Source organism: Lethenteron reissneri, chromosome 52 (genome assembly GCF_015708825.2).
Source record: "Lethenteron reissneri isolate LAM-NWPU_2019-01 chromosome 52, ASM1570882v1, whole genome shotgun sequence".
In the NCBI taxonomy this organism is placed as follows: Eukaryota; Metazoa; Chordata; class Hyperoartia; order Petromyzontiformes; family Petromyzontidae; genus Lethenteron; species Lethenteron reissneri.
In genome coordinates this window covers 8827373-8838777 of record NC_083830.1, presented here as the reverse complement: position 1 = coordinate 8838777, position 11405 = coordinate 8827373, and the positions used below count along the sequence as shown (strand labels likewise).

The 11405-nt window shown below is 48.1% G+C and overlaps 2 protein-coding genes across 2 annotated transcripts; one reads left to right on the top strand and one right to left on the bottom strand.

Annotated features, from left to right (window-relative positions):
- Positions 1-479: 479 nt before the first annotated feature.
- MRPL36 (mitochondrial ribosomal protein L36) lies at positions 480-4298 on the bottom strand. Its single transcript, XM_061573258.1, has 2 exons — positions 4192-4298; positions 480-926 (listed from the first exon to the last, which is right to left on the bottom strand). The coding sequence occupies exon 2, from the start codon at positions 913-915 to the stop codon at positions 625-627; it is 291 nt and encodes a 96-aa protein (XP_061429242.1). The 5' UTR covers positions 916-926; positions 4192-4298; the 3' UTR covers positions 480-624.
- Positions 4299-4478: 180 nt separating this feature from the next.
- On the top strand, positions 4479-8996 carry NDUFS6 (NADH:ubiquinone oxidoreductase subunit S6). Its single transcript, XM_061573299.1, has 3 exons — positions 4479-5278; positions 5309-5502; positions 8934-8996. The coding sequence occupies exons 2-3, from the start codon at positions 5329-5331 to the stop codon at positions 8994-8996; spliced, it is 237 nt and encodes a 78-aa protein (XP_061429283.1). The 5' UTR covers positions 4479-5278; positions 5309-5328.
- Positions 8997-11405: the final 2409 nt, after the last annotated feature.

The following is an 11405-nucleotide window of genomic DNA, read 5'->3' as shown; positions in this document are numbered from 1 at the left end:
TCGGTAAAGTCACGGAGGTAAAAAATAATATAAATAATAATAGCCCTGCCCCCCCCCCACCGTGCCATTTCCTGGCTACCACATTCAAATAAGCCCCCCCCTCCCCTAAACTTGTATTTAAGAGCTTGTCTCTTGGATTTTTCCTCACTTGATACAGTAAATCTAGCTGTGACGGTCCCACCTGATGACGGAGACTTGTGTTGCCTCCGAAACGTCGTGATTTATTATTTTATTAATTCAATAAATGCTTATTTATTTAGTTATTCCCTATGTGACTTTACCGAAAAAACCTAAGAGTACCAGTATGGTCACTTACCACCTTCCATTGATGGGCACAACGAACAAAAAAAACCTTCCAAATTTCACGTTTGCTCACATACAACACGTGGACACTATCTGGTAAACGAACCATTATTGGACTGGAGACATAACTGAAAGATAACTTGACTCGGTGAAGAAGCGAGGAGAAAAGCCGATAATCGTACATGCGAATGTAAAACATTTTAATTGAAGCGTTAAAGCATCGTTGCACGGCCTCGCGATTATTTACAAGCAGGCTGGCGTACAGCGATCACGAATGACGGGCGTGGCGGCGGCGGTGTTAAGACTCGGGCAGTGGCTCCGTCACCACTTGCGCTGCTTGTGACGCGGGTGCGTCTTGCAGACGACGCACTTGTGCCCGCGCCGCCGCACGAAGTAGCAGTCTTTGCAGCGCAGGCGGAGCACGCAGCGCATCTTGAAGCCGGCGACCGGCTGCATGAACGCGGGCGAGGAGCATGCCAGGGGCGCCAGCAGCGGCGGAGGAAATCGAGCCCAAGGAGCCCACGGCGCTGGCGAGCGGAGCGCGGTGCTGGCGGCCATGCCGAGGGAGGGCACGAGGCTCCGGAGGGAACGGAAGATCCCCACGTATGCCATGTGGCTGTGGTCTGCGGAAACAAAACAACGTTTTCATGAAATCTCTAAAAGCTACACAGGCTCATCCTTCCCCCCGGCACCTCCGATTAAGCTCGGTTGGCTACGTACGTTGCGCGAAAGAAGTTCAACAAACGTACAAAAGTACTCGGAGTGGAAGTTCGCCGCTAGCCTTTTGTGGTCTGGAGCAGACACAAAACACCGTTATTGTTTGTTGGTCGCGGAAGCTAGGCAAAGTTGAGATTGGCTCGTACTGTACTTATGTTGAACTTTTTTCACACCGTACGTGGACACAACCGTGCTAAGCGGAGGTGCCGACATTGGCAGTCGTTGGGCACGGAAAATCCACTCCTACGCCGCTTGGCGTCCGCGATTACAACCCACAATGTCAGACCTTAGAATGAAAGCAGGATTTTGAAACCGATTCTCCGCTGGAAGCAGATCCCCCCCCCCCCCACAAACACCAACAGCGATCTGCGGTCACAACCCACTGCAGCCCAAGCTGACAGCACCTGGCACACCAGGGAAGTCTACCATCGAAGTATCTGATTTAGAATATTTATGTTGGAGGAATCCGATGAGCTGGAAAGCTCCTCTTCACAGATGTCTAGTACAATAGGAGTGCGAAGAGCGTAAAGTATAGGAAAGGTAAACAATGAACTACATTTTTTATATTTTACCAAGGCCCGCTGAGCTAATAGCTTTGTCTTTCAGAAGCGGACTGGCCACAAGTGATAGCTCAACGAAGTGGCTTATCACGTGGAAATGTATGTCAGTCACATAAAAAAAAATCCACGCAACCACGGGGATAAAAACGCAAACTCCAAATATACAGCAGCAGGCTTCAGGGTCAAACCCCCGACCTCCTGTACACCAGGTGAGGTAGTTAACATCTCCTAGCCACCGTGATGATGAGAGAGAGACACGCAAACTCCAAATATACAGCAGCAGGCGTCAGGGTCTGGATCGAACCCACGACCTGCAAACCAGGCGAGGTAGTTAACATCTCCTAGCCACCGTGATGATGATGAGAGACACGAAAATCCAAATATACAGCAGCAGGCGTCGGGGTCGAGATCAAACCCACGACCTCTTGCAAACCAGGCGAGGTAGTTAACATCTCTCAGCCACCAGGCACCGGACTTGCTTTGCTTAGCTTTCAAGATCTGAGGAGACCGAGCGGCTGGTGGCTCAGCGGTGGAGCGATCAGGAAGCAATCGGAACGTCTCAGGTTCATATACTGGTCGACGGGTTGACTCAGCCCATCATCATTTCGGTGGTTAATAAAATTAGTACCGCTTTGTGGCGAAGTCAACGTTGGGTTTTTGTTTCTACGGACACGCTCGCCCCCGTCATAGGAATGTGGATTGTTTTACTTCCTACTACTTCCAAGCCTCTGGGGGGCTGTAAACGCGGAGGGGGGGGGGGAAACCTCAAGCGTCGGTGAGTCGCAAGACCGAAAATACAGAAGAAATTCAGTTCAATCGATTCAAGGCCCCAACTTCAAATCGCAACTCGAATCACCGAGAGGCATCGCCTGCAAGTGGGGCTCAGGGACCTTCCTCACTGCGTGAACAATCTCAGGCTTTGTATTCTTGGTTCTTTCGGTAAAGTCACGTAGAAGGGAAATGTTCTTGCTGTGGATTTCACACCTGATGATGATTGCTGCTTGTGTTGCAGTCGAAACGTCGTGAGAATTTTTTATTGTTTTATATTTATATTATTTTATTATTTCCCTTCTACGTGACTTTACCGAAAGAACCAAGAATATGAATCCCTGCAGAGGTCGCAACCGGGTACCCGGCCAGGAACGGGTACCCGGCCAGGAACGGGTACCCGGCCAGCAACGGGTACCCGGCCAGCAACGGGTACCCGGCCAGCAACGGGTACCCGGCCAGCAACGGGTACCCGGCCAGCAACGGGTACCCGGCCAGCAACGGGTACCCGGCCAGCAACGGGTACCCGGCCAGCAACGGGTACCCGGCCAGCAACGGGTACCCGGCCAGCAACGGGTACCCGGCCAGCAACGGGTACCCGGCCAGCAACGGGTACCCGGCCAGCAACGGGTACCCGGCCAGCAACGGGTACCCGGCCAGCAACGGGTACCCGGCCAGCAACGGGTACCCGGCCAGCAACGGGTACCCGGCCAGCAACGGGTACCCGGCCAGCAACGGGTACCCGGCCAGCAACGGGTACCCGGCCAGCAACGGGTACCCGGCCAGCAACGGGTACCCGGCCAGCAACGGGTACCCGGCCAGGAACGGGTACCCGGCCAGGAACGGGTACCCGGCCAGGAACGGGTATCCGGCCAGGAACGGGTACCCGGCCAGGAACGGGTACCCGTTTGCGACCCTGGTGCGGCCGGGTACGGGTAGGCCGTGAGTCACTGGTGAGTCACTGGTGAGTCACTGGTGAGTCACCGTTTGTAACTCATTTCGGGTACGGGTAGGGAACGGGTACCCGGCCGGGTACGGGTACCCATTTGCGACCCTGGTGCGGCCGTGTACGGGTAAGGAATCAAAACCCGTTTGCGACCTCTACTTCACAGATGTCCACGTCGGGGTGGGTAAGGACCAAGGCCGTAATTATGATATTGGGGGGGGGGACGGGACACACCCCCCCCCCTAATATTCAAATATGCTCAAAATGCCCCCCCCTCCAATATATTGCTATAAAATAGATTTCTGTTTATATGATTGTGGTTACGGTTGTACTTTGACATCTAATCTCTGCCATTGCATACAATGAAACAAGAAAAGGTAAAAAATAAAAACAGCAATGTAATACAATACACTATTAGACATTATTGTTAAAAATAAATAAATAAAAAGTCCATCCCATGCGTTAGTGAATTTTTGTTTATATATTTTAGGCAGGAAATTAGTTTTGAAATTTAGATTTTTTTTTCTGGGGGGGGGAGGGGGGGGAGACCCCCTGAAAGATTTGGTCTCCCCCAATGTTGACTCCATAGCTCCAGCCTTGGTGGTAAGAACATTCACAACGGCAAAGACGACCAACACACGATGGTCATGCGACATCCACGGTAAGCGAATCACCCAAACACACACACACAGAGAGAAACACGCCATCCCCGTCCCACCAGGCAAGGCCCCACCGAGCCACGCACTTATTGTTCAAAGCGGCCTTTGCCACAAACAATAGAGTGGCGTTCACATCATTAGGGACGTTAATTTCACAGCATTCAATCAACGACTCGAACAATGCCAACAACTGTTATACTAATTGTTGTTATTGTGACACGTGGCGCTCGCAACCCACCCGGCAATGACCTCGAAGAAACCTACACGGGTCCCGCTCGTCGCAACCGCGTGCGCAGATGACGGCATGTCCCCCTTCCCATCGCAGGTGACGTCATGTCTCCCCCCCGCCCATCGCAGATGACGTCATGTCCGCTCGCCGATGACGTCAACGATTACTCGACGGCCATCTTGGTAGGGGGGGGTTTAAACAAAACTCAATCGGAACCGAGGGGGTGGGGGAGGTGGTGGACGAAACCAACTCCGCGAAAGTTACGGGGGGAGTCACTCGCTGGGACCACCTCGTCTTCGGTGGACGAAACCAACTCCGCGAAACGTTGCGGGGGAGTCACTCGCTGGGACCTCCTCGCCTTAAAGTGGACGAAACCAACTCCGCGAAACGTTGCGGGGGACGTCACTTGCCGGGACCACCTCGTCTTAGGTGGACGAAACCAACTCAGTGAAACGTTGCGGGGGACGTCACTCGCCGGGACCACCTCGTCTTAGGTGGACGAAACCAACTCCGTGAGACGTTGCGGGGGCGTCACTCGCCGGGACCACCTCGTCTTCGGTGGACGAAACCAACTCCGCGAAACGTTGCGGGGGCGTTACTCGCTGAGACCTCCTCGCCTTTAGTTGGACGAAACCAACTCCGCGAAACGTTGCGGGGGACGTCACTCGATGGGACCTACTCGACTTTAGTTGGACGAAACCAACTCCGTGAAACGTTGCGGGGGCGTCACTCGATGGGACCTACTCGACTTTAGTTGGACGAAACCAACTCCGCGAAACGTTGCGGGGGCGTCACTCGCTGGGACCTCCTCGCCTTTAGTTGGACGAAACCAACTCAGCGAAACGTCGCGGTGACGTAACTCGCCGGGACACGCGTGGAGACCCCCCCCCCCGCCCCCATGTAAGATGGCCGACGTTTCAGGCTTCAGGAAGTTGAGTCAAGCTCAGCGTCGTGTGTGTGTGAGTTGGTGTCTGTCTGTCTGTGTCTGTGTGTGACCTTCATTGGTGCTGCTACTCTCCCATCGCAGCACTTGCCCCAACCAACGCACCGTTGAAGAGCTGCGACACGTGGGGTGAGGTGCGTGGGGAGGATCTTCGTGCTTTGTAACCGAAGCAAAAGCCTCTTCTTGAAGGAAGACGTCGACCGATGGCCTCCTGCGCGCTCTCCCGCGTGAGCTGCTTCGCTCTCGCCGCTTCGAGGGCCGCGGCCTCGGCCTCCAGGCCCGGGGGGGTCGGGCCCGTGCTCGGGGCGGGGAGCCTGAGGGGCCTCGTGGCGGGGCCCGGGGTTCAGGATGGGGAGAAGGTGACCCACACGGGACAGGTGAGGTTGTTGTTGTCGTCGTTGTAAAGTGGCGTAGAAGGGAAATAATAAAATATTAAAAATAAAACATAATAATTCTCACGACGTTTCGGCCACAACGCAAGCAGCCGTCCGCAGGTGAAGAATATGTCTTCTCGACAGACCTGGTCTTCACCTGAGGACGGCTGCTTGCGTTGTGGCCGAAACGTCGTGAGAATTGTATTTAATGATGTTTTATTATTTTATTATTTACCTTCTACGTGACGACTTTACCGAAAGAACCAAGAAGATGAATCCCTGCAGTCACGAAAGCTTTAAATCGAAATTGTTGTATTTGTTGTTGTCGTTTCAAGTTGGAAACATCGAGGCATTGGTGGCGCGCGCAACGGGTTTACAGCCCTGAGCCAGTGTGTGGAAATTCCACATTACTGTGACAAGGCCATATATAGTAATAGGTTTTTACCCTTTCAACTGGTACAAAAACTGACACCTTTATACAATGATAATTGTTTTTTACCCTTCCATCTTGCAACAAAACTGACACCTTTTTTACAAGGAGTCATGTTTGCATAGACCACAATACCTGCAGTCATAATGCAAACAAAAAACATAACTCTGATAATGTATGCACTGTCCTTGAAGTTGATTGGTCCACACCCGAGACAACTTACCTTAGAGCCTAGTCTCACATGGGTTGGACCAGATGACGCCAAAAGGCGCAGATGGAAGGGTTAAAAAACAATTATATGTTTTACTGGCAAATGAGGTTCCAATGGTGTAAACCTTTATACAAGGCATCATGTTTGCAATAACCACAACACAAGCAGTCAAAATGCAAACAAAAGGAAACAACTCTGATAATGATAATATGCACTGTATATAGTAGAAGTTGATTGATCCACACCCGAGACAGCTTTTCTTAGAGCCTAGTCTCATTTTGACTGCTTGTGTTGTGATTATTGCAAACATGATGCCTTGTATAAAGGTGTCAGTTTTTGTACTATATTTTGCCACTGGTAAAGGAGGTCTCATAAGGCCATATATATAACACACTATATGACAACCAATTGTAGACATCCCCACAAAGCGGTACTCGCTTTATCGACCCCCCCCACTCCCCCCCGGACCGATGATGGACCGAGTCATCCAGCAAACCCACGATTTTAACTCCGCAGCCTTAAGATCAGTTTCCAGTTTCATTAATTAGGTACGGCCCTGTGAGCCATTGGGCTCTTGAATCGGGTTCAACCGCAACAAACAAAAAAACAAGAAAACATCTTAAAGTGACCACGCAAACAGAAAAATCCATGAAAAACCAGCCTCAGGTTTGACAATCTCCACTGTTGTGGCCGTGCACTGATATCTTCACTGCAAGGCCCTTGGTGGGCCCCCTGGCAATGCACACAATGGTGAAGCCACCACACCACTTCTAGATTTGAAGCTTTCGTGACTGCAAGGATTCATATTCTTAGGTTTTTTCGGTAAAGCCACGTAGGTAAAAAATTAAAATTAATAAAAGTAAAATAAAATAAAAATCACGACGTTTCCACCACACCACCACCACCCATCATCATCATGATCGTGTTGCTGTTGATGTCAAATCCCCCAATGTGTTCGTCCTCTCGTCTGACACTGGTGGTGAGACTTTGGGCCATCAACAAGGCTGCCATCTCTGGTGGAATATTTGTTTTGCTGTTTTTTCCTGGATTTTTCTGTTTGCGCATAGTCACTTTAAGATGTTTTCTTGTTCATGTTTTAGTTTTTTGTTTGTTGCGGTTGCAGCCGATTCAAGAGCCGAATGGCTCACAGGGCTATACCTAATACGGTAAAACCTTGGATTGCGAGCATAATTCGTTCCGGAAACGCGCTCGTAATCCAAAGCACTCGTATATCAAAGCGAATTTCCCCATAGGAAATAATGGAAACTCAGATGATTCGTTCCACAACCCAAAAATACTGTATTCATATAAAAATGATAAATACAAAGTACCTCTTTATATTTTTATTATTTAAATTTAACATTAAGTAATCAAATAAATTAATTGAATGCAATCGTGGCTGGTGTGAGGGAGACGAGAGAGAGGAGAGGAGGGTTGTTGTGTAGGACGACTTTCACTTGCAGTACAGTTACTAAAGAACAGTCACTACACTTGGACACAAAATAAAAAAATGCTTTACCCACACACACACGTGGTCACAACACTAGAGTAAGCAGTCTACGCTCGCACGGATGTTGACTATACGAGTGAGGCACGCCGACTGAGACCGAGCATGGGAGACGATTACCCACAATCCCGTAGCGAGAGAGAGAAGAACCATCGGCTCAGTTAACAAAGCGTATACTCCATTGGAACCTCATTTTGCAGTAAAAATATGAAAACAATTTTTTTACCCTGCGCCTTTTGGCGTGATCTGGTCCAACCCATGTGAGACTAGGCTCTAAGGAAAGCTGTCTCGGGTGTGGACCAATCAACTTCAAGGACAGTGCACATTATCAGAGTTGTGTTTTTTGTTTGCATTATGACTGCAGGTATTGTGGTCTATGCAAACATGACTCCTTGTAAAAAGGTGTCAGTTTTGTTGCCAGATAGAAGGGTAAAAAAACCAATTATCAAAGCGTATACTGTACTACTCGTTTATGAAATTAAAATTTATAACATAAATTTGCTCGGCTTGCAAAACACTCGCAGACCAAGTTACTCGCAATCCAAGGTTTTGCTGTAAATGAAAACTGAACTGACACAGTTGTGATTGCCCTAGGCCGCCAGAAATACACGTATGGGTTTGGTCTGCAACGCTACATTGGGAGAGGTGGCAACCCTCGTCGTGTGTTCAATGGGGTCGTGTAAAAAATACACATGCTTCGATTTTAATTTTTGGAGAGACATATGCACGGGCGTTATTTAATGTGGCATTCACAATGACGCTTAAGGATCATTTGGCGAGAGTAAAAATTAACCCGTAAAAAAAAAGTTTTTCACTATAAATCCTTTATATGCGTGGTGGCTAGAGTCCTCTCGTCCTCTGGCTTGAGATGGCTGCCACCTATGAGTCAGATGATTGCCTGCCACCATTAAGCAATTGGTAATGAAATCAAATTTTTTTTTTCCTAGAAAGTGTAAAATTTTGGAAAAAAATTTTTCACGAAAATAAATTGTCACGCACAACGAGTCTGTGTGCAAAATGTCAGCTCGATTGGATCACGGGAAGTGGGTTAAAAAACGACCGAAAGATTTGCACGGTCGTAAGCGCGCAAGCAAGCAAGTGAACTTAATATAAAGGATTTAAAAAAGACATGTAGGGGTATCGATGTTGACGATGTCTGTTTGAATGTTGAATGTCTTTTCGCGCCGTACGTAGCCGACCGTGCTTAGCGGAGGTGCGGGGGGACTGGTGTCTCCATGAAGCCCCCCAGTGATGTGACACGCTGATGTTGCTCCCCTTGTCGGCAGGTGTACGATGAGAAGGATTATCGTCGCGTGCGCTTCGTGGGGCGACAGAAGGAGGTGAGCTGAAGCCCCCCCCCCCCCCCCACGCTAGCTTGAAACGATAACCCAACCTGGTCGTAATAATAATAATAAACATCCATAATAGAGGTGTTATGGGTTAGATCGCGTAAATATATAAATGTGTCGTGTCGTTAAAACTCGCCACCACCCGACACGGCCAACTAGTAAGGGTTGTCACGTAAAACAGAACGTGGCCAATTCGTCACTAGTACAGCACTAGTGTATACTGTAGTAGTGTAGTGTATAGTAGTGTAGTGTATAGTAGTGTGTAGTGTATAGTAGTGTAGTGTGTAGTGTATAGTAGTGTAGTGTGTAGTGTATAATAGTGGAGTGTATAGTGTAGTGTATAGTAGTGGAGTGTATAGTGTAGTGTATAGTAGTGTAGTGTATAGTATAGTGTAGTGTATTGTGTAGTGTATAGTGTAGTGTACTAGTACAGCACACCGGTGTGTTGGAGAGCCAAGCCACAACATTTATCAAGTGAGTACGCGTTAAACCAAAATAAAAAAAAAATCACAATTGTGTAATCATATTCTTGGTTCTTTCGGTAGTCACGTAGAAAGGAAATAATAAAATAATACAAATGTAAAACAATACAATTTTATTATTTCCCTTCTACGTGACTTTACCGAAAGAACCAAGAATATGAATCCCTGCAGTCACGAAAGCTTTAAATCAAAAATTGTGTAATCTTTCACTCGCAGAGGTAGAGAATGATTCACGGTTGTGGGAAACCACAGAGAAGCCGGAAAGGCAGCCAGGACCGGCGCCAGCAATTTCCCAAGCTCTGTGGTCCTATATTTGGATGTTTGGTCAACTGCGTTCACGAGCGTTTGGGAAACAGCGGTGCCCATGGACGCCCCACGAATGTTAAGGTGGTGAGTTCCAATCAATCCCCCAACAGATGAAAATAAAATTTTGATTTAAAGCTTTCGTGACTGCAGGGATTTATATTCTTGGTTCTTTCGGTAAAGTCACGTAGAAGGGAAACAATAAAATGATAATATACATTTTTTGTTTCATATTTATATTATTTTATTATTTCCCTTCTGCGTGACTTTGCCGAAAGAACCAAGAATATAGATGAAAATTAATCCACTCGCCGTACCGCCATCATATCCCGGCAAGCCAGGAGATGGCGACCTCGACTCCTATGGCGAGGGAGTTTGACGAGTCTTCTTGGTTCTTTTGGTAAAGTCACGTAGAAGGAAAATAATAAAAAATTAAACATAATAAAATAATTCTCACGACGTTTCGGTCTGCCTTCTCGACAGACCTGTTCTCCACCTGAAGACGGCTGCTTGCGTTGTGGCCGAAACGTTGTGAGAATTATTTTATGTTTTTTTAATTTTAATTTTATTTTATTATTTTCCTTCTACGTGACTTTACCGAAAGAACCAAGAAGATGAATCCCTGCAGTCACGAAAGCTTTGAATCGAGTTTAACGAGCTTGTGTGATCCGCCAACCACGATTCATCTCCACTGCCGCGTTGGCCCACTGAGTGACGTGGCCGGATGTGGCCAACGAGTTGACTGACGGTGACTGCGGGTGACGTGGGCGATCCGGACAAGGCTGAGAATCACCAACAGAATTTTGAATGAAAGCTCATGGGATTTGGTGGATTCCCACAAGCAACACGTGCAGCACACAGCAATGTACAACAGGGGGCGGATAGGCGAAGAGGACAACGTTGTTTTTTCAGAATTAAGCGATTTTGATTTCACCAGGTAATGCCCACTGGTGTCTATGTAGCTGCCTCGAGCGGAGGGCAGTCCTCCAGCAGTGGCAAGAGAGCGAGTAGTTTCAGGGTTGCGCCTTTACACGTCGGTCAAGTGTTACCCCAGTTAAGCGTAATCCGGGCGAGTTGTAACATGTTAAGTGTTACCCCTGTTAAGAGTAATCCTGGCGAGTTGTAACATGTTAAGTGTTACCCCTGTTAAGCGTAATCCTGGCGAGTTGTAACATGTTAAGTGTTACTTCTGTTAAGCGTAATCCTGGCGAGTTGTAACATGTTAAGTGTTACCCCTGTTAAGCGTAATCCTGGCGAGTTGTAACATGTTAAGTGTTACCCCTGTTAAGAGTAATCCTGGCGAGTTGTAACATGCTAAGTGTTACTTCTGTTAAGCGTAATCCTGGCGAGTTGTAACGTGTTAAGTGTTACCCCTGTTAAGAGTAATCCTGGCGAGTTGTAACATGCTAAGTGTTACTTCTGTTAAGCGTAATCCTGGCGAGTTGTAACGTGTTAAGTGTTACCCCTGTTAAGCGTAATGCTGGCGAGTTGTAACATGCTAAGTGTTATCCCTGTTAAGCGTAATCCTGGCAAGTTGTAACGTGTTAAGTGTTACCCCTGTTAAGCGTAATCCTGGCGAGTTACAGTAGTTACCCCTGTTAAGCGTAATCCTGGCGAGTTGTAA